Genomic DNA, 26,270 nt, shown 5'->3' with positions numbered 1-26,270 from the left:
GAGAGAGAGAGAGAGAGAGAGAGAGAGAAATAGATAGATAGATAGAAGGAATTATACCACGAAAATGGGGCGAATGATTAGCGGAGAATGCGATGACTAAATTTTGTTAGTTATTAAGATGGCTGATGATCATCAACGGTCAATGTTATCAACGCGCTCAGGTGCAATGCTTTTCACGACTTAAGGCTATTAGATGCACCGGAAATTCCTCTTTTTTCAAGCATTCTTTTCCGACGATATTTTCATGTTGCCTAACGCTTTACATTTCAAATAAGATTCTAAATATATTGATGGGACATATTAAATTTGCTTATAATGTATTTACTGTGTTTACAGCAAATTCACAAAGGGACTTTAATATTTCCACTTGATTGATCAGATTGCGAGTGCGAGTAATATCGCGATCAACTGTGTAAATTGTCTATTACTCATATGATTCTCTTTTGCATTTTGCAATATTTTCAGCTCGCACATCAACGCCCACTTTATACAAACTAAACGTTATTATATTATGAATACTCTTTATAGTTCATTTTATATACTTATGCACGTATATGTGCATATGATTTTTTTTGTATAGCGGAATATTTCAAGCATACTTTAGTATTTGTTTTTCCACAAATTTTTCATTTAAGCGAACTTTTACTTTTCTAAATTTCGATATTAAAAAGCAATTTTTTTTTTACGCGACTACAACAAGAAAATCTTTTAAGAACACACTGCTCTGAATTATGTCTTAGATAAATATATATAGATACCCAATCTTAGGTTTTTTTGATTATTGCAGACGACGCTGCGAATGGGTTCAAAGTTGACCTGTGGCCAGCTACGACATGCATGTATAATGCTATATATCATATCATATCTAGCCTTCGTTTTATCAATGGTAGCGATTAGGTAGGCGTACACAGTTTTTCCTTTAATAAAAAAAAAAGAAGATACTTAAACCTAAGATACCTTTACGGCGAATTTTTGGAGAAGATATGTTCAGTATATCCCCGCACTTCGGTAATTGATGTAAAAATATGTATTTAAGAATTTTGTATAAATTTTTTAATATAGAATCATACTCAACAGTATAAGATTTTTTAAATTTAACCAGATTTTCTACTCTCTGCCTACTTAAGTGCACCTTTTATAAGTTCTGACATAAAATCAAACAGAGAACAATAAGAAAATAATGGGCGAAGAATAGCTAGCCGGAATAGCTAGCTATAGACTATGAAATCTTCGATGACTATCGCTAGATGCCCGAAAATAGAGTAAGCGAAACAAAAAAAATATTGTGTTAAGAAAATTTTTGATATAACAAAGCTTTCCATCTTCAAGTCCGGTATGTGAATGAAATAGATTAGTATTACTATATAGAGTGACTGCGTCTGCGCTAATTAATATAACAATCAAAACACAGGTAGAAAAAAAGGCGGTTGGAAATGATGTAATGATACTGGAATGCTTAGGGAAAGCTTTTAAAACAACACCTCAGTCGAAAAGCTATGGAAATGTTTATTATCCTGCATATATATACATATATATATATACTCGAAGAACGATAAAACAATAATGCATTTGAAAATTTTCTTCAGTTTAATAGAAGCTAGTTCAGCATAAATTACATACACGTTAGCAGTACATGTAGAACCGGACCGCGTATAACTTCTTTTTTTTTTACTAATGTTTTTGCTTCTCATAAGACATAACACATAAAATAAATCAGAGCCTAATTAGAATTTATTTAAATGCAATAAATTAAATAAAAGAATAATAAATAAATAAATAAATAAATAAAAAAAAATTAATAATATACCAAAAATATTGAAAGAGAAAAAAACTTGAAAATTTTACTTAAAATTATTGTAATATTAATTACAATAGAAATCAACAAGTCATGGAATTTTTTAGGGAAGACTACTACTAAAAGTTATTACTCATCCTCTCTTCACATGATTAATATGGATGTGTATATCCAACCATTAAGTAGCAAATAAGAGCGCATCTACAACAGTAGACAATCATTGACTTTCTTTAAGCCACACACACACACACACCAACACACACACACACACACGCACACAACACACAAAGAACTCAAAACCGGAAAATACTACAACGACCAAAAATTTAAAAAAAAAAAAAAACAAAATTTTTTTTCTTTTTTATTAAATATATATGTATATTGATATATATATATACATGAAAAAAAACTAAAGACTAAATATCTACCACCGCTTTAATTAATAAGATATAACAAACAGCAACAAACAACGGCAATAGCGAACGGCAACTACGAATATAGCTAAATTTTTAATCAGGGATTTAAGAAAACAACAACAAAAAAAGAAAAATACATTTTCAATTACAATAAAACATACAATCAACTAAACGTAAGCATTGATAATGGGTCGCCATAAGGATAAACCTCGAATGATCCCCGAACAAGATAAACGTATATGCCGTGCGATTTGCTTATGTCAGCTAACCATGGTATTGTCTTGCGTTTCGATTGTCTATTTAAGTGTCGCCATCTATTCGCCCTCGCTTAAGTAAGATAAATGGCGTCATATATTAATATTTCGGCATGACCCCTATTGACCTCTTTCTCTCTCTCTCTCTCTCTTTTTCTCGCTTTTTCCTCTCTCTCTCTCTCTTTCTGTTCCTTTCTTTCTTTCTTGCTTTCCATTTCTTTCTCCATCTCTTTCTTTATATGCATTTATATATGTATATATATATATATATATATATATGCACTCTCTTCGCTTAGAGCCTTCAAGTCGGGCTTTGAATTAGAGCCAGTTATGTGCCAGACTATAGACCGTCAAATGCCGAATGCCCAATGTCCGTGGGCGTCATGCGGCGAGTGGTGTTTAACTCGTACCAGCGGTTTTTGCCCACAAATACATTCAGTAGTGCGACGCAATGGCACCGATATACAATTAAACAATTGTAGCCGCATCACCAATACTTCTTGTGCTATGGTAAGTTAATATGCATTTAACACATTCACATATATATTGCACATATATTTTACAAAATCAACTCATATATAAAATATGTGTATCCGACAATAAGGCAGACGATGACAAAACATTGCTGCTATGTATTGAATGACAAATTTTTCCCCTTTTTGAGTTTAAACGCCCACCCATTGTACACATTTTTTTTGTTTATTGTGTTTATTTATACAAGCAAGATGCGGTAAATTGATTTCCATTTTATATATACATATAATCGCATACAGCGTAGCCTAAACATAGACATATTATTGACATAGATTGTCTCACTCACTCAACGAATAAATATTCATTTGCAAATTAATTTCTATCCCTTTGTGCTCTGCGTGCATATCATTTCAATGAGTCATAAGACCTTAAAATGACATAAACGTTCATATGCATGAAGTCACAAACACACACACACACACACGCATACACACGCATACACACACACACACACACACACACACACACACACACCTATACACACTCTCAATTAATAAATTATTCAAATTGCATGTTGTTATCAGCATAAGAGATACGAGAGGAAATTGTCATTTAACAGGTATATGTGTTTACATCTGCACGCACAATGACTGACATTAAAGAATATTGCACAGGGATTTGTAAATTATGTCCTTTGACTTGCAGGATAAAGCTTTTATGCAAGCAGCGAGCACTTAAACTTACTTTCGATCGGTAATGGAAGAAAAAAATAAAAAAAAAATTCTTTGTCAATTAATTATAAACACTTTTAGACAGGACAACCTGTTGACCGACATACCTGCAAATATATATTTTATAAGCGTTTAAAAGATAGCAACAAGTAAAAATGTAATTATAGATATATTTCTTCCTCTAAATTCATTTATAAATTCATTTTATTGTGAATTTAATACTTCGACTGAATTTTCGTATTTCGCTTAGCAATTGTCATTAGTAATAAAATTAGTTTTCAAAAATTCACATACAATAAAAACTTATATTTATATTAAAAAGATCCCTAAGCTAATTAATCGATTTAAGTAAACTCAAAGTAATTGGCTTAGCTGAGCCTTACTATACTAAAATCATTATTGAAATGAAAAAAAAAAAACAAATATTCGAGTACGAAAAGGGATGATTGCTTACTTGTTCTACATATTATTATAAACTTAGCTAAGTAGTTAATTACTACGTTTGCTTATTAATTCCCTAATATTTTACGTATAATTGCTGCGATTTGCATCAGTTTCATGATTGCATTCTAAACCTATTGTCAGAGATTGATTGCGTTTGCGTTTGCTGTAAGATTTCTGTTCGGAATTTTTGTTTTCAGACTTTTTATTTTATTGGGATAAGCAAGGCAAGTCAAACATACGTTCGCCCTTGCCAAAGACTTGACCTTCTTCTATGGTCTTGAGAAGCGTTTTGTGTAGTGTGTATGGTAATAATAGGCATACGAAAGAATCACTGAAAAACAGCACACCCAATATGAGAGAAGGAGCTGCTTTGAGGACAGTGCCCAACCACAATATGTAGGGAGCTAGAAACGAAGCAGCAAATTCGCCTACACGAACAGTCAGCCGCCACCCCTTGATCTCTTACGCAAGTCGGTATTAACTCCGTCGCGTATTGCGAACCGGATTCATAGGAGATAGCTACACCGAAACGAGCGGCTACGGTAAGACTAGCTAAAAGCACAGCATTGTGATTGTCATAAGCAATGGCTATGTCAGCAACCACTGTAAAGAAACCTACAACCAATAAAGAACCAGATGCCATGCTTTTACATAATATACGACATAATGAATGGCGATATGGCCATACCCTCCACATTATGTGATACCACATCGTAACATAAAGTGATGACCATAGATTTAAAAAACAGTATCATGAATGCTTCTGGTCATCTCCACAATGCTTTTACCGTTGTTTCTGACAATATTTACGGAATTCATTAAACTCAGCTTGAGTTAAATGCCTGCCGTTAAACTCTGCAACTCATTTCAATTGCTTGATAGCACCATCAACGTCATTACGTGTCACCAACCATTGGGCACTTTCCTGTATCACAAAATAGACCAGAATAATAAGGAGAAGTGGTAAAGACGTGCTGGCTAAATAGTATTGCCAGTGTCCAGTTAAAATTGCCAATCAAGGTGTAAACACTAAATCGAGGGTATAAAGGACGCCTACAGCTATATTTAGACCCAAAGTTCGCATTTTAGGACGCATGTACTCGAGAACTATAATGTATATCAAGTAGAAGTTTGTATCTGCAGCCAAGCCCGATATAAATCGGCATTGGATAAAAGTGGTGACTGGTGTTTCGTAAATATTGTAGAAAAGTCTCCGACAAAACCCGAAGAGTTTGCTAGAATCAAAGCAGGCAGCCGATCAATTTTATCCGACAACAAGCCGTAAAATAAAGTGAACCAATGAAAAATAACGATTGACCTGTAGTTGATTTATACGAGGCGTCACAAATCCAGTTTAACTCGGTCTTCATTGATCTGTAACCAAAGTCATATTTATAAATCCATCTGGAACATTTCCAAGTGCTGGCAGTAGCGTTCAAACCGTTGACGTCTAAGAGACGCGTACACGAAGGATTTGGAGATTTGAAATAGATAGCAGCTATCTCATCATAAGAACGATTTTCCAACTTCTCGTGCTAGCAACAATGATCGGGTACAAAACCTAGCACAGTTTGAGTAAAGTAACGCATGGATACCGTGATGCTGATGAGCCCAAAAAGAGCTAATAATAAGAGTTGATAACGATCGAAATCACCACATTTTCCCAAACTTTTATCGAAATCCATTGTCGGGAAAGTTTCAGGCATGTGTATATATAAAAGTTGTTTTTCTTTTTCTTTTTTTTTTTTTGTTTTTATGCAACGGATTGTGAAATTTCAGTGATTAATATGGATATCACAAGGTGGTATAAGGCAAATAATTATACTTTAAAAACCATTTTTTAAGGTAATAATAAATTGTTTGTAATGCGCGACAATATTTGCGAAAGGCACTCCTTTAAATGTTCGGACTAAAAGATTAACAAAAAAAATATATAAAGAAAAAACGTAGGCTTGTTTGTGTCCATCCATTATTGCACAATTCAGCAAAATTGTTCAAGAACTATGAGGCGAGCAAAACAAGTTTTTTAATGATGGGTGACTGTTGACGCTTCCTCGAAAGATGTATAGTGAAGGCATTGCATAATCGAGTTCGATGAATATAGTTGAATAAATATATAACTAAGCTTATTAGGTTAATTGATTTCTTTAACTCTTTCAATACTCCTCTTAGGCTGCCAAGAGAAAAATCAATTGTCAAGTTATAGATAGTAAATCCTAAAACCCTTCTTTGCCCTCGACTCAGCAACTCTAATAAGTAAGAAGTCATAAAGCAATCAGACAACATTTATTGGGAAAACGACGAAAAGGTGACAGTTTCGGTGCAACTATAGTCCTGCAAGGATTCACATAGTTTCACGCCCCACATCGGACGGACAAACAAGCCTAAATCGATCGATATAATAAATCTAAAGTAATTTATCATAAGTAATTCTGTGCGTTCGATGCATTTGTCCAAACCTAATGCATCTTAAGTGATATCGAATACAATTAATAGCTCCCTGAGGTGCTTAAGATGGCAGTTGCGAATAATATTAGGCAAAAACTTTTGCTTTATTTTTTATAAAAAATTACCGAAAATTCTTCATAAAGCAAAGCAAGGACATAGGAAAGTTACTTGTAGAGAAAACTTTATTAAACTTTGCAAAAACAGTTTTCTCGCATTCATATCACCTCTTATCGCTAAAAAGAGGTCCACCTCCCGTTACAACAAACGAATCAAAATCCTCGTTTTGAATCGATTTAACCATGTTGAGGTATTTTTCTTTTTTAAATCACAAATAATCGTTTTCGAGATATTAGGTTGATCGGAAAGTCATTTCATATTTTTCCCAATATTGCCATTCCTAATAGTTTTTCTCATAATTACCTTCGTTCACAACCAAGTTGACATTTGAACCGTCCCTTTAATATATATACTCAATAACAGCTAATATAGAAAGGCTTGTGTTTGAAAGATGTTTTCGATTCGGAGGTTTGTTGTTTTTATTTGATGCCGTATCGGCTGTGGAATATCAAAAACAATAAATTCCGGCAATGATACTTAAGCAAGAATTGAATTATTGAATGTATATGGACAAGATCTATTGTCCGAAAACCAGTGTCGAAACTGATTTACAAAATTTCATTCCGACAATTACGATATTGAAGATGTGTCACGTTCTCGAAGGCCAGCTGAATGCTAATGAAGACAAAATAAAGGGATTAACTGAAGCAAACCGATGCATAACAATTCGTAAGATCGCTGAGAAAGAATCTTTACGGAATTCGATCGTTCATGATAACCTATTCATCTACTATAAATTCATTTTAACAAATAAAAAAAAAAAAAAAAAAAAACGAAATGACTTTCCGAGTACCGTAATAACGTCATTTAATAAACTGATATATTTTGTCTCAAGGATGAATTAATCCCAGCGATAATGCATTAAGCCGGACTATTTAACATCGTATATTGGAGGGATGTTTGTTTCAATAAAAAATCAATGGAAAATAGTAGTCTGTCATGCTCAATGAAATAGACCGGTTCTTTTAAGTCTCTGAACGATTTTACAAAAAACACGTCCTTCTATAGCATTACGATCTAAAATTTTTTTTCTTTGCTTTGTGATGAAAATTGATCCAGAATACTCACTTCACGCAAAAATTTATTACGCGATCATTGAACCATACGCGTCCATGCAAGGACTTTGATGACAATTAAATTTGTTTTTTATTTTGTGATGAAAATGATGATAAAATCGATTAAAAGTCGAATAAAGTGCTTCCTTATTTTTTTTTTTTTTTTTTTTTTTTTTTTTTTTTTTTTATTAATTTACATCATTTGATCTTGTTTTTTTTTTATATTTCAGATCGATATGAATCGCTTAAATAAATTTAATTGTAATAATGGAACAGCTTGCAACAATATACATGGAGTATTTAATTGTTCTAACGGTAATTAATAATCAGCCGGAAGAGGCATTTTTTTGTGGCGCTATCCTCACCACCTACCATCTCAATAAATTATGATAATCGTGGCGCTTACAGTGCATCATTGAAAATAACTTTGCTAAATGTTCACTTTCCGACTATTGATCCTTAATTTCTTTATGAACATGTCGGGTCGGCCAGGATGAAACTTGTAGGTTACAATTTTTCCAACTTTGACAGCTTGTTATTTGACTTGACAATGACTTAATATTTGACCGTTTTTTTTTTTTTTTTTTTTGTTAAGAAATCACACATGCTACCTGTAGAAGTAAGTTCTTCCAAATCGGGAAAGTGAGAAAGTTAGATAAGTAGGTTACCCATCAACTAATGGAAAAACAGAAACAAAAGCGTTTGAAAGCTTGTTTGATGTTCCTTTCTCGTCACAAATCTAATCCATTTTGTCCATCCGAATAATCGCTTGTGATGGGAAATTGATGCAATATGACAATCACAAATGGTCTAGGGCAGCGGTTCGACAAGCATAAATCACCAAAACCTACTCCAAAGCGTAGTTATTCATCAGAAGAAGCTGACGATGAGTGGCCTAGTGCAAGTGTGGTGGCAGGATTACAATTTCATGAAACTCAGCTCATCGATTACGGCAGCCATTTACTGTAACCAACTAGACAAAATGATCCTAGACCTTACAGATAAACAGTTCCAGATCGACTCCTGGCTTATTGTAAGATAAGGCCAGACCACACACTGAGGCTCGCGTGACCGTAGTAAAACTACAAAAATTGGAGTTGGAACTTCTTCATCAAACTTCGTAGTCACCAGATCTAGCTCCCACTGACGACTACCATTTCTTTCGCACAACTTCTTGATAGCAAAAAATTTCAATTCCAACAATGCAGAAAAACTGGCCTTCCAAGCACTAATGGACTCTCGTCCGCCGGGGTATTATACCATCAGCCGCTTAAATGGCACTTGCCTGTAGGCAATATGGGCGGATACTTTGATGAATAAAATAATTTCTTCTATTTACCAGTTATCAACAAACTTGACGATGTAATATGTACAAAATTTGTGGTATTAGGTGCTTGTGTGTCTTTTCATCATTTTTTCACTTGGAAGAAGCATTTATTGAGAAAAATTAATCAAAACATTTGCCCAATTTTCTGGCATCATGGCGATATCGTGTCGAGAGAACAATATTGGTTTAGCAGCAATCCAATCATCGATCCATTTTCGCACTTGTTCAGCATTTCGAAATCATACATGCCAGCCAAGCTATGCTGCATCGATCTGAGCGAGTGGTAATCAGAAGGCGCTATGTCTTTTTAGTCATTTAACAAAGTACGAGTGCTAACAATGTATACTTGGCAACTCTGCGGCAACGTGTGGCCCGGCGCTGTAATGCAAGAGGATGACTTTGTGTCTTTTAACCGCTATTGCCTGTTTTTACGGCTGAGGCAGCTCAGCGGCCCAGGGAAGAAAGAAAAACGCAAAAAAATTTATTTTTTGCTGAGACTGGTTCTTTTATTCTCGATTCGGGAGTCGAAGGCAGACTTCTCTCTTCGAGCGACTAGAATAGACTAACTTAACTAAACTGCAAGCTTAAGCTATCCCTACCGCTACCTTAATTTATTCTATTCTATGTTATTTCTATCTTAACCTATCCCTATCGCTATCCTATTCTTATTACTACCTTAACCTACCCGATTGCTAACTTAACCATAGCACTACCTTACCCTCACCAGAGACAGAGAACCCGTAAGGCCAAAACGAGGGACGACTTTGGGTCCTCACAATACGCATAAACATTTATGTCCGCGTTTGCAACTTTCTATCGGAATTTCTGCGACGTTTGGAATTTTTATTACAAGCAAACAAACTATTTCGAGCTAGCATATACGTGCTATACATGCAGAACCTATAATAAGGTTTCTGCTAGTTAAAGATGGCGTGGTGAAGAGGTGACAGTATTTCCTCAGATAAAATTGTTTAGTCTATCTATGTATCAGCAATTGTTGGTTTTTTTTTAACTGCTGAACTGATTTCAGGGCACTGCAAAAATATGTCAGAGTTCTTTTTGTGCCACCATAAGGCTGACGGACCCACCATTAATTCAGCGAAAGATAATACGAAATTGAACGGTTTTTTTGAATGTCACGGTATACACTGTACGAAAATTAAAAAGCCCTTTAGTTGCGATCGGTATTGTTCAAAAATTACCACAGCCCGGATTAATGTCTTACTAATGCAGGTAATTGATTTGTTTTTATTTCGTTTCAAAACTTGTTGATTGAAAATTGCTCAAAAATATTTTAGGATGATAATGTTATAGCCGCCGATTGTGAAAATAGCGTCGCCTTCAATGAAGCTCGCGGTAATGAACATGGCGTGCGCATTAATCCTCTTGAATTTTGGAAGGAGGATGATGGTCATTTATTAGCCAATTGTGCTTCTGTTCTTAAAGAGAATGATAAGATAATGTAAGACTTCTTTATAAAGCGCAACGAAACGGTAGAGTTTTGAAACATTTTCTATCATTCGGAAAAACATTTCATATTTTATAGCAACCCTTAGCGGTATTCAATATTTTTTCATTTCCTTTCCAAGCAGACGCTTTTGTTTCAAGTTAGTTATGTCCTTCATATTTTTGATACCATTATGATTGCAAGGCTGCACACAGAAGACTGAGTCTTCAAAAAAATATCGGCTGAATTCTAAACATGAATTTTGACATCAGGCTCAATTCACTTAAAGACACTCAAACAATAGCTTAAGTATCTTTTCATCAAAGCTTTGCGATCAGTAGCAGACATTAATCTAAAATGTGAAATAACATAACCTCAAATATGCGAGAAATTGGTTTTAATACATTAATTTCAACATTGGCACTGTTTCAAATTTTCTTATAGATGCTCCTCCTCCTTTTCACTAAGGTTTTCTCAAATTTCTTCTTTTCTTGAGGTTATGTCGCTAACGAGATTGCTAATCGCCACATTTTTGTTTTTATTAATTGAAAGAATTCCATGCGCCAATGAAAGAGAGGCTGCAAAAGTATCGAGCTATAAAAAAAAAAAATTTATAGAGAGCAGGACTTAATAGAAACGTTGTATATATATATGAACATGTGAAATCACTAGAGTGGTACGCGGCCCAGCATTGAACGCACTACATCACTTTGTTTAATGTAGTTATTCATACATGGAGAGTGATCGAAAAAGTAGTCCCATGCGAACCATTTTCAATAGCATTCGTTCTTGGGCCAAATCATATCAGTGTAGCGAATTTCACCGAAATATTTCGAAAATTTGCGACCTATAAGTTGAGCATATGAAAACAAGACAGACAAACGGAGAGACAAGCTTAGATCGATCTCGAAAATGATTCTAAATCGATGATTGATTCTAAACCATGATGATTCTAAATCAGTATAATGAAAGGCGGGTCTATCGCATGTCCCTGTGAGTGTTGCATACATCCGCAAAAACTCAACATATCCCTATACCGCAAACCATGTAGGGCATAATTAGATTATCATAGAGCGCATTTTCTCTGTAGACTCCGAACCTTATGATTTGGCGAGATATGAAATGTTCTTTTTTTATTTCAATATAAGGTGATGGGTATGAAAAAGATTCGTCACCAGGGCTTTATAATTTCATTTCTTGACTTTTTTTTTTTTTGTTTTGTTAAACTCTAGCGCTACCGATTGTATAAACGGTACTATTTTGGAACCAAATGCTTTGCCAGAACCTTTTATGAATTTTACACAATTTTGGAAAATCTATGAAACAAGTTTGGTGCCTGTAGATGTTAAACAAAAATTCTTACCTAATCAAGCAAACTTGACTATATATCCAAACAAAAAGTTGTTAATTAACTTGGAAGGATGCGTGAATACGCTGAGAGGTGAATGTAAAGAATTTGTCGCTCGTTATGGCAATGACGGTGACAATAATACCGCACAATCAAGATATCAATGCTATTATAATAAGGTATCAAAATAATCCATTAAATAATAAAAAAAAAAAAAAAAAAATATGTAACGGTATAAATGATATTTACCCCAACTATTTTTAGAATCCCGCAGTCGATTTTGTAGTAGCTCGTTATGATTTAAGTAAAGTCTACCGAGAGCTGTTGGTTTCACTGATAGTACCCATCGTCCTGTTTATTATATCCTCAATGTCCTTAATTGTAATAACAAAATCGGTTAAGGTAAATACATATATAAAATATAAAACACAAAAAAAAAGAGAAGTCGTTGTCTTTTCAAATTAATAAAAATAATTGTGTAGGTGGGTGACGATGCTAAAATGCGTTGTATCTGTGGAAATGATGACTCCGATAATGATGCGGTTTACTCGAATCGGAAAACTAAAAAGAATCGTTCGATTAAAAGACTTGAAGTTCGCCATGATATCAGTCAACTGAATAATATAGAGGTGAGCATGATTTTATGCTAATTTATCGAAAACAATTCATTTTTCATTATTAAAAATACACAGGATATGGATATACTGCCAGCTGAAGGCTCTGGATTGATTGGCAGCACAAAATCTTTATTACCTTTAAGTCCCACCAATGATTCCGGTACCACCGAAAATACTTATGACGATGAAAAAGGAACCAAATGCGATTTGCCTGAAAAACCATTAGTCGAAATTTAAACGAATAACTTTTTTTTATTTTAAACGAAGCATAGTCGTCTTAAGACGAATACTTATTACCACCTCACCATCTCAAAAAAAAAAAAAAAAATACATCAAATCGGTCTCCGTTAGTGAAGCACAAACCAGTAGAACACCACAACTGTTCTCAAATTTTTGCTTATCATTTTCACAACAGTTATGATAAATATTTGTATCAATTTTCAAATCAATATTTATTGATTTGCCATGATAAAAATATTGAGTAAGAAATATTTTTATTTTTTATTTTTTTTTATTTTGTACGCGCCTTCCTCATCTCAGATCTTCTTGCTTTTTGTACTTGGTTTGTGGACTTGTATTAACACTATCTGCGTTATATTTTGCCAGTGCAGCAATCGCAAAGCGATTTAAAGGCTTACGACGCTTAGGAATACGTCGAATTTAATAGGTTGCGAGGCCTACTTCTAGATATTCCAAAGCGATAATAATCTTATGTCCCTAATTTTCGTACATGCGGGTGTGTATATGTATACATTTGTGAAGAAATGTAAACGAATCTCATTCCTAGATATATTGATATATGAGAAGTTCTCAAAACTTACTATTTTGTTAGCATAAAATTACTTCACTCTCATTACACAAAGCAAATAACTGCCTTTAAGAAGTAAAAAGTAAATGATAATAGCAACAATAAAAACTATTTACTGCATATAAAAAACAAAAAATAAATCTAAAACAAAACGGAACAAATTATGATGTGATTGAATATTAAAAAAAAATTTTTATAATTGTTTTCTTTTTTTTATATAAAATGTCTATAAAATTAATAACTACAATGCGAAAAACAAAAACTATGTCACAACTTTCTATACATATTTATATATAAAATATATATATATGTGTGTGTCTTTGCGTATATACTCACAACTCTTGTAATTCGACTTTAAATACATATATATTAAATCTTGCATTTTAAGTAAAAGTTTCAATAAAAAAAAGTACTTATATATAAAACAATAAATTAATTGTAATTGCTTAAGGTTTTTATTTTCACAGTCGACTTCTAATTTTTAGACGTTTCAAGTGGATAGATAAAAGAAAACCTTTGCACACGTGGGCCCCATAAGTGGGTATACAATTTCCAAAATATTCAGTTGCTGGTTGGCTTATCGGAACAATTTTTGCATCGAGCTTGCAAGTGGCCTGCTTTCAGTTCAATATCTCTTATGAATAGTAAAATATGCATTAGAAATGGATTTTGAAATTTCAGTTTTCTATCGCTCTTGCGTCTATTAATCGTAAGTGTTCATACAATAGACGGCATACATTACGTGGATATGGGTTAATCAATTCGGGATTTTACAGTGGACAAGTTGACTGCTTCTGGAACATAGTAGTACTTTTTTATACGAGTAGGTTAGTATTTACAACAACAATAATAAGAAAGTAACGTAAGTCTTTGTGATGCGCAGTACTTATATCTTAGTATCTTAACTTTAACAAAGGAATAAAGCGAGCACAGTTCTTCAAAATATAAACTGAAAGCGATTTGCATTCAAATGGTATAACATTTTTTAAATACGGTTACCAAGACTTTTGTTTTTACATACTTGATTTTTTGATCACTTTTCCATATTTACATTTATTTCAAAATTTTCATTGTCATGCATTTGCTCGTGCTAGTTTCCTATAAATAAATACACTTAAATGCTAACTTAACATATATCAATTAATAAAAAAAAAAATTACTAATTATTCATTATCGTAGTATGAATGGGAATTTGTTACTTTGAAAATTGATTGCAAATCAATGAATATAAGTAAAAATCAAAAATTAATGATATATATGTGTTGTTAAGAACGATAGCAAATTTCGGAGCTGCACACTTTTTTATAATTACTAAAAAATTCGTTAAGTAAAGTTTGCCTCTTTCTTAAGTAATATGCATTCAATTTGTGGTTTGCTATCTGAGATATTTTCGAAAATTTTCCATTTCAAATATGCTATTGGAAAGTCTAAAGGATAGAAAATGAATATTTAACAATGAGATATGTCACTATATATTAAAGGCAAACCTTCCAAAAGCGTTAAATAGAGCCACAATTTCGGGACGTGTTAAACGAAATATATGATCGCCTTCTACATTCGGTTTCTGCCATAAGCCGCTTACTGTGGCTTGATTTAGTTTTTCCGAATATAAAATTTTTAAAGCCGTACCTAAACCTTGAGTCTACGCATAAAAAATTTGTTTATGAAAATCTTTGCAAAATTATAATTCATCAATCAATTTACCTGTAATTTACCCCACACTTTGCATTTATCACAACCAACGCAATCCATTATTTCCGAGATATTGCGAAATTTCTCTTTGAATTCACGTTTAAATTTGATGCCCTCCCTGCTGCTTGAAAACAAAGCGTGCTCATCGAAATGTGAAGGAAACGACCTTTACGGCGATCTTATTTCATTATGTCATTTCAACTTTAAACAAATTTAATTACTTACTCTATAACGGATAGCAAGTCCTTAATTGCCATTTTTGTTTCTTCGTCTTCTTCAACGATACCGGTATAATATTCTTCCTTTTTAAAGTATGGAGCAGCTTTCGCTAATGCTCTTAATTCCACTAAATAAATGAAATATAAGTTTCTTAGCCAATGAGGGCCTTCATCGTTAGTGGTTTCCGGACTAAATCGTCTTTTAAACTCATCTATATTTGGTCCCCATATACCTTGAGGGTCTAAGAAATCCTTGGATTCTGAGAGCAAGTATTTAGCGCATAAATGTATATTAATACTAGAGTGTAAACCAGAAATAATTCGATAGAAAGCCCGTTGCTCTAAACACAAATTACGTAAATCCAAATGTGCAACATAGTCTGGTAAAGAGTTGTTTTGATTTTGTGTATCGAAACAATTCTCTAAGTATATACTCTTCCATACGCGATGGGCGGAATCTCCTTTATAGCCGGTATAACGTTCTGGGTTAATAAGAAGATCAACATATTGAGCATCTTCTTGATTATCATCCATAATGCAAAAATCCTCTTCGGCCTCATCATGCTTAGCCCATAATTCAAACTCTTTATGAGCCTGATCGCTAATGCTGGTATCCAAGAAACCCAAAATGCTATTAAAATCATCAGCATCCGAGCAAGCAGGCTCCTGAGCTTCTTTTGTATACTGTGACGAAATAATATAACAGACGTGTTACTTACTAATGCATCGAATAGCAATATTAGATGTTCAATTTTCAATAAATAACGAAATCAAAGCGCAAGAGCTGTTGGTAGACGATATCATTTAAATATTGTAAATCACTTGAAAATGTAATCTATTGTTGATACACTAACACTGTCAAATCTAAATTTTTCATAAATATAAACGCATTTGTGTTCAACGCCCACAAAAAAACACAAAATAGTAGTCAATTAGTTACCACGCGAATGAATAGGCAAACAAAATGTTGGCCACGTCACTACTTTAGTGTTTTTACCTTATAAGCAGCTCCCGGCGGTTCACCGTTTGAATGATGTTTGGTTGGCTCTATCAATCCTTTAGGTATATTTTGTTCTTCACAGTTTTCCACTTGGCAGAAACGTATTGCACATTTGCTGTCCTGAGGCCAAAACGGGCATTTACGATTTAAGTTTACCTTATAGAAGCGAAAATAATTTTTCACTAGCAGACTTTTAAGCCGGGGAAAAATTTTGATATTGTTAAAATGATCTACAGTGTCCACATCGCAACTGCAATCGTTTATTGAGCCCCGTAGCTGGAATTTTAAATAAGATTTATACCAATAATTCAAATGCATTTATTCATCTTGGCTTACCTCGCAGAAACAATTCTTATCATCCTCTTGTGCTTCGTAAGCTGTAAAATAGCCGCTTGACAATTGTGTTGCGTACAGACATATCACTAACATGTTACTTAAATAAGAATATAACCACATCTTCCTGTTGATTCATTAATAACGGCTGCGGCTAAATGTTAATGTGCCTTTAATTTTCTTTATATGAAAGAAATACTTTATTTTCCCTTGGTTGATGTCTTCTAGAATGCTTAAAGTAAGAGTATGTTATGGTTTTTATGTACTACGTATTTAGATTCATCAATTTTATAATGCAGAGATGCCACAGTCCTCATATTTTACTGTTGTTGGTATGCTGGAACAGCTGATACGATGTGAACTATTTCAATAAGAGAATTTTTACATTTCAATTTTTTCACATGTAAATGTTGAATCTACCTGGGATACAAACCAAATGGAAAAGAGAAAATATGGAATGGTACGCTTTGGAATTTAATTCTGCAAACATTTCATTATGTGCCAGTTGCCATTGTTCCAATTCACTAACGGAAATATCAAAACACAGGGCCGTTAAGAAAAATTTTATACAAGAACCAATTTTTCATCAAAAAAAAAAAGAAGCGTAATCAAGACAGATATTAGCTTTTTGAGTACGGATTAACAAATTTGCGAACTTGCATTGAGAGAAAAGTTAGTTTGTTATGGAACAAAGGAACAGGAATTGTTTTATACTTTAGTTTAAGTTGTGTAAATATTTAACCCAAATCTTCCAATTGATATTTGTTGCGAATTTTAAGTTCCACTTTTTTTGCCTATTGAGTTGTGTATTTGGTAGCAATATTGCGATCTAGAAAGAAAATAATCGTTTCCATATGACGAAATCTTGATTTTTTGCGTGATTTTGGTGTAGATTACATAAATGATTAAATGAATTGAAATTATGTCAGCGTAAGTACGCAATAAGAATATTCCATATGTAGTAGAGAAACTAGAGAGTGATTGGGAAAAATTCTTAAAAATTAGACTGTGTGCATTTTAAGGCAATGAGGAAATTAATGGTTATCAATGTAAATTATCTAAGATATCACAGAGGTCAATGGCTTGTATCGAATTTCATAGACATTTCATTTACTAGGAAAGTTGAAAGCTGCACTAGAATATCTTCATGTTCGAGAATATATAGGAAAAGGAAAGGAAAGGTTGCAGAAATGTACGCTCCAAGCTGTCTCCCGCGTTAATATATTATTATTTATTTAAATTGTATTACATAGAAGCCAAGAGGATCTCTTGAAGATTGCTTATATTAACTAATAAAACAGTATCCAAGGATACTTATGGTATCGTGAACTTCTAGCGAATCGTTTAGGCCGCTTTGTTATCAATTGAGGCAAAATTGGAGAAAATCGAATTATTGTTTACTTTGTACACAAAGAAATGTACTTAAATGTCAATAAAATATAATGTTCGATATATTATTTATTTAGAAAGAGTCCAAGATGTTTTGGAAAACTTCAATTTTAGTACAATCTTCATTAATCGGTGGATTTATGCATTTTCTCTTTGATCACTTATTGTTTCACCATATTTGTAGCAACTTTGCACCTATTCGTAATCATTTGCATAAGTTTCTAATTTGTCATTATTCAATGACAAATTTTGCTTGTATTGTGCTCTCAGAATATTAAAAAAAAAAGAAAAAAGTTCATTAATCATGAGTGTTTTTGTAATTGAAATAGAATTTATTCACATGAACAAGAATTTCTCCCATTCTTAGCCTCCAGCTAAGTTTCTAATACTTGACAGATTTAAACATAAAAAAAAAAAAAAACCAACATTTTATTGCACCGTAAAGTTTACTCGGAAGACTACGCGGCACAAGAAAGTGTGTATATAAGTATATGTGAATGTCTTGTAATACGCATTATCATCGTTGTTAGGAATTTGCATAATACGCAGGTAATCTTGAACTGTTTGCGACAATTATGCTAATATATGTTTCGGTACAATACGCAAAAATCAGACGAGAGAATACGCATCGATCGTTAACAGAGGAATCAATGATCAACTTATCTCACCCCTCTCATGTAAATAGTACACGTGTCGTCTTCTCTGTCTCTATTGCTTGCCATGCATCTCTTAGGCAAGGTTTCGCCATTTAAAGTGAAATAGAGCAAGATCTTGATCGGAGACACTTTTCAATTATTAGCAAAATTTTGTTATCAATTTCTTATGGGGTTCGTATGCAATACTTCCCTATGAGTTTCATCTGCACATCGTATACAAAGCGTGTCATTTGTTGATACAACATTGTTAACAATGCATTTGCTTTCTTCCTTTTGTTTACTTATTTATTCTTTTTGTGTTTTTTTGTTTTTGTTTTTGTTTTTGTTTTCTAATACACATTTCTGTACAAAGCTACGATTTTATTGTTATTAATTATTAAGCGCAAGTAAGAGTCATCTGGAAGTTAATAAATTTGATAGCTTAAAAAATTTAAAAATAGTTAGTGAATAGCAAGTGAATCGCCAATGTCACTTAGTGCGGAATTGGTATTTTTAAGGTTCCCTAATATTCACCCATTCATTCACACATGCTCGCAATAGCTTTTATTTCGTTACAAAAACACAAACAGAGAAAAGTTGTGTCCGCTCAACTGTTGTGTGTGATCAAGCATCTGTGCTGTGTTAGTCAACCTATTATATAAAATTTATTAAATATTTTGCTATTCGTAAGTAAATAAGTTGCTGTCTGCATGATGGGTGAGCCTAGGTATAGTTTGTTCGTTTGATTGATTTAAAACATGTTCGCTGCAAATATTTTATACTCAGCTAATACATGAATCGAAAAACAAGCGAGCTGGTTTTAGCGAAACAGGGTCCATCATTAAATACCCCAAACCACTACTCGTTTCATATAGTTATTCATATAACGGCCTTTCAAAATGAGCCTTTTTTAAGTAAGCAGTGCTCGGAAAAGTGGTTCAACGCGGAACATTTCCGATAAAGTTCGTCCTTGAGCTCATCAAAATATCTCGAAGACGAGATAAACAATAGAAGAGACAGACAGACAGACAATATGATTCTGAATCGATCGGTATAATGAAAGATGAGAAGAAGATTTACCCCAAGTTCTTCGAAGTGTCGCATATATCCGCAAAAATAATAATCTCTCGGACCACAAATGGTATGGGAGCTAATTAACTAATGAAATAGCAATAAAGATAGTAATACAAAATTAATCATAAAAATCGTAATGAGAAACTTAAAATTTACTTTTTATCAATTATGACAAACGTTATCAAGCATTCATTACGTTATATGCGTGCAAAAGCACGAGCTGATATGCACGCCTATGAATTTACGTAAGTATAAGAAAAACGCAAACTAGCAAAGTAGTATTAAATTTTTATTAGAATCATTGCAATTCGCGAGTATGACGAACATGCGATCGATACCTTTGTACATTTGAAAAAGTGTGCGAAAAGGATTATGGATGAATGTCATAATTAGTGGGGCATTGGAGCATAATCTGATCTGGGCATATAATCCGAACGACACTTACTAAGAGCATTAAAAGAAATATTACCGAACAACTCACAAGAGAGCATACATCGCCCTGCATTAATTGAACCATAAATTAATCACGTAACCCTTCCCTTCCTCTTTGTAAAGTGAAATGATCAATTCATTCTAACCTACATGGATACGGACGGAGCATAGCATTCAAAGGGTATTCCTTGTCAACATTTTAGCGTGACGGAAGACGTTCACCATGAACACAGTGAAGATCGTGACAATCGCAAAAGAGTGACAAAAATTTGAACACCTTTGGCTTGATTTTTTTGCAGTTTTCGCTCGATTGGCGAATTGCGATCGGGTCGTGCAAATATATCTGAACTTCATACGGTTTGTGGAGTCCTGATAGCCACAACTCATTGTTTCTTCGTAGATGCCAATGTGGTGCGTTTGTTCTTTCAAAAAATAGAGTCCTTTGGGATCTAATCGAGATTATGGACGAATTTGAGGCACCAAGAGATATTTTTTGAAATGGTCTCGGTTGATCCAAATGAAATGATCACGGTGTCATTGATGTCTCCAACTGTCTATCGATGCTTTTCGAGCACAAAATCTTCGTTTTCCTTGACGTAGCTTTCGGCGGTAGATATTGATAGTGGTCCCGGGTGCACTTTTACAATTTCTATATACATTTTTGCGATATAGTCTCATCAGGGAAACAGTTTCTGTAGCAAAGGCAACGTTTCCGGGGCAAAATATTTTATTTCCCAAACAAAGTTTAAGGCAAGCGGACATGCTAAGAATTGGGAAACTCATTTCGATATGTTTACAAAAAACATGCATAACTTTGCGATAATCGAAGATATTACATAATCTGATATGAAAGTCTATATATCTGGATACGAAGGACAGTGCTATCAAGCTACAGAAACCCGGAAAATTTAAATGAAAAATTCACGTTATTCAAATCTTAAGAAAGCGCGTAAATATCTTTGAAAATATTCCCACACTAATGACCTTGTCTTCCTCTATGATATTAAATTTTACTCAGAAAAAAAAAAAAAAAAAAAAAAAAATATATATATATATATATATATAAACAAAGGCAGAATTGAGCTCAGTATTTGAAATTTTTTTTTTTTTTTTTTAAATAAACTTATGATAATTTTGAATATAAATCAAGAAATAAATATTAGTTTTACAAAATATAATTAAGTAATAAAGTAAACAAGAGAGGTAAAAGTATATCTCAAATATATTTAACAAGCAACCATATACTATGTAATTCGTGCACGGCTGCATCATATTCTCTAAAAATCGCTTAAGGTCATTTAAAATGAATTCATTTGCATTTCTTTCAAAATATTAAAGAGAAGATGTGTAAGCGAAGGCTTTCATGCTTTTTATGCGGCTGTCAGTAATCGAGACACATTCACCCTTTATCGCGCATATGCGCTCGCACGCACATACAATACAAAGTTTATATATATTAGAGAGTTTTTATACACAAGTCAGTCAGGATTTGAAGAAAGAACAAAAAGGATTTTACAGCGTTGCAAGACCATTATTTACGATCGTCTGCGGTTATGTTTACCTTATTGCCATCTTTTATCTTTCACGATATGGAATATTCACTAATTTATGTATGTATGTATGTATGTATGTATGTATGTATGTATGTATGTATGTGCGTATGTGTGTATACAAGAACTGAATAGAATAATAAAGTTTTACATTCAAGTGTTATATGAGAGAGAATGCGAGTCGAAAGTGCCTTTCATATGGGAAGACGGACTAAATAACTGAACTGAACAATTGAAAGACAATGAGAAATCAATACATTATTGGGTTTTGTTATTATTATTATTATTATTTTTTTTTTTTTTTGATAAAAACAATGCATTGATTTTTTAACAATTAATTAACACTTTATAAGCAATTCCTAAGTAAATGTTATGCACAAAAGATTGGATGAATGAGTTTTGTCTTTGCATTCGTAAGGTTCGGAAGATTCGGTTCCACATACTTTCCTTATACTTATACTTTCGAGCAACAACAAGTTGATGTTAATGAACTAACTTAACTCGGACTAGAAATTACACATTTTGAAAGTATTACTATAATGCCATTTGTCTAAAAGGTAGCATAAAATTGTTTTAAGATATACCTTATGCGATTCATGTATCTATCTATCATAACAGAATAATATTATAGTTAAACTAAAAATTGTACCATATTGACATTGAAAGCTAAAACTAAAATTTTTAACAACAATCCCTGTTAGATGCTGTAATTTATGTTTTGTTTGTTAAGTGTTAATTGATTATGGTTATTATATACAATTTTAAAGAAAATATATTAGTGAAGGTTCCATTGTCATTGGGTTTGCGTGTAAAGGAATCATTGTTTTCCCATGACACCTCAACATTATGCTAAACCCTTCGAATTATGTTAATTTCTTCTTTATGATAATCAGTGAATGTTAACAAGGAACATTGCATAGAGGCATAGCAGACAGTAGGCCTACGTAAGGATAGGGATAAAATCATCTTACAACACAAAATCCTAACAATGTTCTTCTCTATCACGTGACTTGTTTAAGAAATAGAAGCTTATAGAAGATGGCTAAGGGTGCGCCTGTACGCCTATGCGTTTGCGAGTCTCCGCATCCCCACACACATTTTCTTACGCACATAGAGCTACGACGAGATGCAAATGAGTTCATTCCTAATGACCCTAAGGCGATTTTAAATGGAAATGCAACTTACAAGCAACTCTGTCAACTTATCGAATGCATTCATTTGAAGGAAGGGCTTAATAGGGATTGTGCGTACTTCGGTTTAATTTACATTTTTCATCGATAATATTTCATAAAAACATTTTATGCCATAAAAGTATTAAGTGTTTGTGCTATTTAAATATTTTTTTTTTTTTTTTTTTTTTTTTTTTTAAATAAAATTTTATTTTCTCTCTGGCCCAATATACGAAAATCAAGTCGACTTGCTTTTTTAAGTTATCCACGAACACGGCCGACACTTTGGTTGCGTGATAAGGCTGAGAACGATGCTTCTCTCCTCTTCAATATGGCCAATCCTTGGGATATGTTTCAATATTCGTGCAACGCGGCAGCAGTTAGAAACAGGTGAGGAAGAAGGAACATTTAGGGAGGGGGAAGAAGAAACATTTAGGGAGGGGGAAGAAGAAACATTTAGGCAGTCTAGTGGGTGTGTGTCCAATCCATAGGCGTTGTGCCTTCATCGCCTGAGCATTCACTATATTCGAAGCTATCACTGAAGTAAACTCTGCCGTTCTGCGATATAAGCACTGATTACGGCTCTGCAGGCTGTGTCATAAGTTTTCGACCGAAAGAAGCGGGAAGGAATACAGACAATTTTCCTTGGTGAGGCAACTATTCCAAGTTCATAGCTTCTAACGTTTCTTTTAACAGCTTTTGCCAAACGTGATCTAGCGTTGTCGTGCCGAGAAAAGCGCCTTTTGTCTGTTAATTCGCATATTGCCCCGACTTTCTCTTTAATGTTTTGTTTAATCGCATCAGTTGTTGTCGCCAGAACTCCGCAATGATGGCGTCGCGTACGTTGAATCAACGGCTGATCCTCCTCTTATGTGGAATATTTAATTTTATCGTCGGCGTGTCAAAGATTCGCATGGTCCGCAGCATGGCTTTTCACACTTTTGATTTGATATTGCACTCTACCCAATGTTCACTGTCACTTTGTTTTGAATTAAAGGCGAAATGTAACATTTTTAAGAGGGATTGGCCTAACGTTAAGTTTAATATACGTATTGGTTTAATTGACAAGCGTCGAAAGTTTATTGCTTGTCAATACAGAACTGACGCTTCATGCGGCTCTAAAGCAAACAATCCATGGGCGTTAAATCACACGACCTCCACGACTAATTCCCAAATGCGTGTCTTGAGATGATCCGGTTGACAGCTTGCTGCCTGAGTAGATTGAGAGTAGCATCATTTGTGTGGCATACAGGGTCATCGTGCCGATATCACTTCTTTTCAATATCCGTGGCAGCATGAATCTGTAGTGTTTGCCATTGCTCATAGAGGTACATTGCTCGAAAGAGATAAGATCTAACAACGCCAACACGTCGTAAACTGCACCACACAGTAAATTTTTTTTGAATGAAAAGGCACCTCATAGAGCTCTTGAAGATTTGTCTCGTTCCCATAACGACAATCTTTCGTATTGACGAAGCCAAAAATGCACCGTGCCTGAGGAGTTAATTTTTATCTGGTGAACAAAACTGGCACAATTTTTAATTGCTTGCTAAAGGTTCAGAATCGTGAGTTGTTGCATGATGCAACTGTAAATTCTACTGGATATTTTCACATTTAGAAGCAAACAAAAAAATGTAATCGAAACTGGAAACTGGAAGCAGGGGATATCTCCAATATTTGCGAGCACGAGTGACGGAACTGTGTCGTACAATATGTTGGGAAATGTGGGACGCCGAGAAAGGCTTGTGGTTCTTGGTGGACATGTCTTTTCTATCTCTGTAGAACACTTGTCTTGGATGTACTTATGCTTGAGGGTATCCAGAGTTTGGACACACTTTCATCACCCGTTAGCACCCCAGCGTTTCACTATACGACTTCGTGTGTCCGTCCAAACATTTCTAATTATTGTAATTTCAGTTTTAAAAGGTAAGGTGCGATAATACCATAACTCTGGCCACTTTCGCACACACCTAGATATGCCGCAAGATATTACAAAGCCTGTATTGGAGCTTTGTAGTGTTTCTTCATGGTCTTTACTAACAATGCGTTCAATGCGTCGATAACTTCTAAGCTTTTCAGTATTCGTGGGCGATTTGTACGTTTACCTGACTTGTCCTTATGCCTCTTAAGCACTTATATCTTTTGTGACTGTCTCATTTTAACTACATGACAACGAGGCCGAAGGAAACATTACATATAAAGTATCTGCTGGCCCCAGCCATCGATGGTAACTCACATTAGCTGTAATCGCATTTCGTTCCATTCATCTAATTTACTCAGATGGATTGGAAGGCTGACAATGCATTTTGCTTTATGTATTATCCTGGCGATCATTAGAATGTACTACAAGCGTACAGTACAGACATATTATGTCTTCCAAACAAAAGTTGCCCTTAAGCACTTAAGTAATATAAATGGGCTCAGTTTATTCTATGACCGGCAGTTCTTGCACTTTGAATAGCTTTCATTGAGGTTATGGATTTCATTGCAGGTTACTAACAGAGATCATCATCGTATCATTAAAATTTACTGTTCTCCCATACAATCGAGTATTCTCAAGTTCGCAAGTTCGCAATATCTCGCAATGTATGTATGTATGACTAATCGTTCTAATGGATAATTTCAATTTCTGTCGGGCCCTAATTGTTGACATAAAGGGAAACTTATGCCAAACGTCTTGTATCAGTGCCACTGCAGAAGCGTTTGAAAGATTTATTTACTTATCGCAAATAAAATGAAATTTCCCAAGTAAAAGTTTTGTGTGCTAATCAGTTAACTTCTTAACCGCATTCAACACAATGCCAAACGTAAAATATCAATTTATTGTAAAATATCCCACAAAATCCTCAAACAAGGACAATTCGATGCGATTTAATAACACAATCAAATGTAATCGAACCTCTTTGCGAAACTGAAAATCTCCTAACAATGAGAAAGGAAAATAAATAAAAGGAAGAAAGCAAACGTAATGTTAATAATGTTGTATCAACAAATGACACGCTTTGCATTAAATTTCAAAGCAGGCACTCTCACACAAACATGCTAAAATATACCAATCAACCCTATAAGGAGCAATATATAGAGTGATAATATATTTTGCTAATATAACTATATCTGATCAAGATGTTTCCCAATTTCAGTTTAAATAGGCGCTGAAATGGCAAAAAGAAATGAAAAGAAGAAAACGGCGAACAAAGAGAGCAAAAATCGAGCACGTGAACTATTTAAGGGGTGATAAGCAAGCCATCAACGATCGTTGTTGATCTTTGGCAATAAATGCCGTTTGTTAACAAACTGCGAGCAATAGCTGCTCCGAGTGATTATTTTGCGTGCTGCATGTTAACACGCGTATTAGCATAATTCCTGAGAAGAAGAGTACAAGATTAGTTGCATTATGCAAATTCTTAACAAAGATAAGAATGCGAATTGAGAATGTGATTTACATATTTTGTCTGTCTGTCTGTCTGTCTGTCTGTCCGTCTGACTGAAAAGTCTGT

General features: G+C 34.0%; 2 protein-coding genes and 1 pseudogene across 2 annotated transcripts; 1 reads left to right on the top strand and 2 right to left on the bottom strand.

The window, feature by feature from the left end:
• Positions 1 to 1,956: 1,956 nt before the first annotated feature.
• Positions 1,957 to 12,908, top strand: LOC119632415. The gene is made up of 10 exons (XM_038025306.1): positions 1,957 to 1,977; positions 2,243 to 2,543; positions 2,762 to 2,975; positions 7,965 to 8,049; positions 10,092 to 10,294; positions 10,360 to 10,523; positions 11,741 to 12,035; positions 12,121 to 12,258; positions 12,339 to 12,485; positions 12,549 to 12,908. The coding sequence occupies exons 2-10, from the start codon at positions 2,398 to 2,400 to the stop codon at positions 12,708 to 12,710; spliced, it is 1,554 nt and encodes a 517-aa protein (XP_037881234.1). The 5' UTR covers positions 1,957 to 1,977; positions 2,243 to 2,397; the 3' UTR covers positions 12,711 to 12,908.
• Positions 4,151 to 5,799, bottom strand: LOC119632414 (annotated as a pseudogene).
• Positions 12,909 to 13,695: 787 nt separating the features above from the next.
• LOC119645326 (ero1-like protein) lies at positions 13,696 to 16,798 on the bottom strand. Its single transcript, XM_038045469.1, has 6 exons — positions 16,528 to 16,798; positions 16,189 to 16,467; positions 15,199 to 15,875; positions 14,986 to 15,139; positions 14,769 to 14,923; positions 13,696 to 14,708 (listed from the first exon to the last, which is right to left on the bottom strand). The coding sequence occupies exons 1-6, from the start codon at positions 16,645 to 16,647 to the stop codon at positions 14,657 to 14,659; spliced, it is 1,437 nt and encodes a 478-aa protein (XP_037901397.1). The 5' UTR covers positions 16,648 to 16,798; the 3' UTR covers positions 13,696 to 14,656.
• Between the last annotated feature and the right edge of the window lie 9,472 nt (positions 16,799 to 26,270).

The sequence above is a fragment of the Glossina fuscipes genome, unplaced genomic scaffold (assembly GCF_014805625.2).
Source record: "Glossina fuscipes isolate IAEA_lab_2018 unplaced genomic scaffold, Yale_Gfus_2 1, whole genome shotgun sequence".
Lineage (NCBI taxonomy): Eukaryota > Metazoa > Arthropoda > Insecta > Diptera > Glossinidae > Glossina > Glossina fuscipes.
Note: the sequence above shows the minus strand (reverse complement) of the source record. Positions and strands in the feature narration are given on the sequence as shown.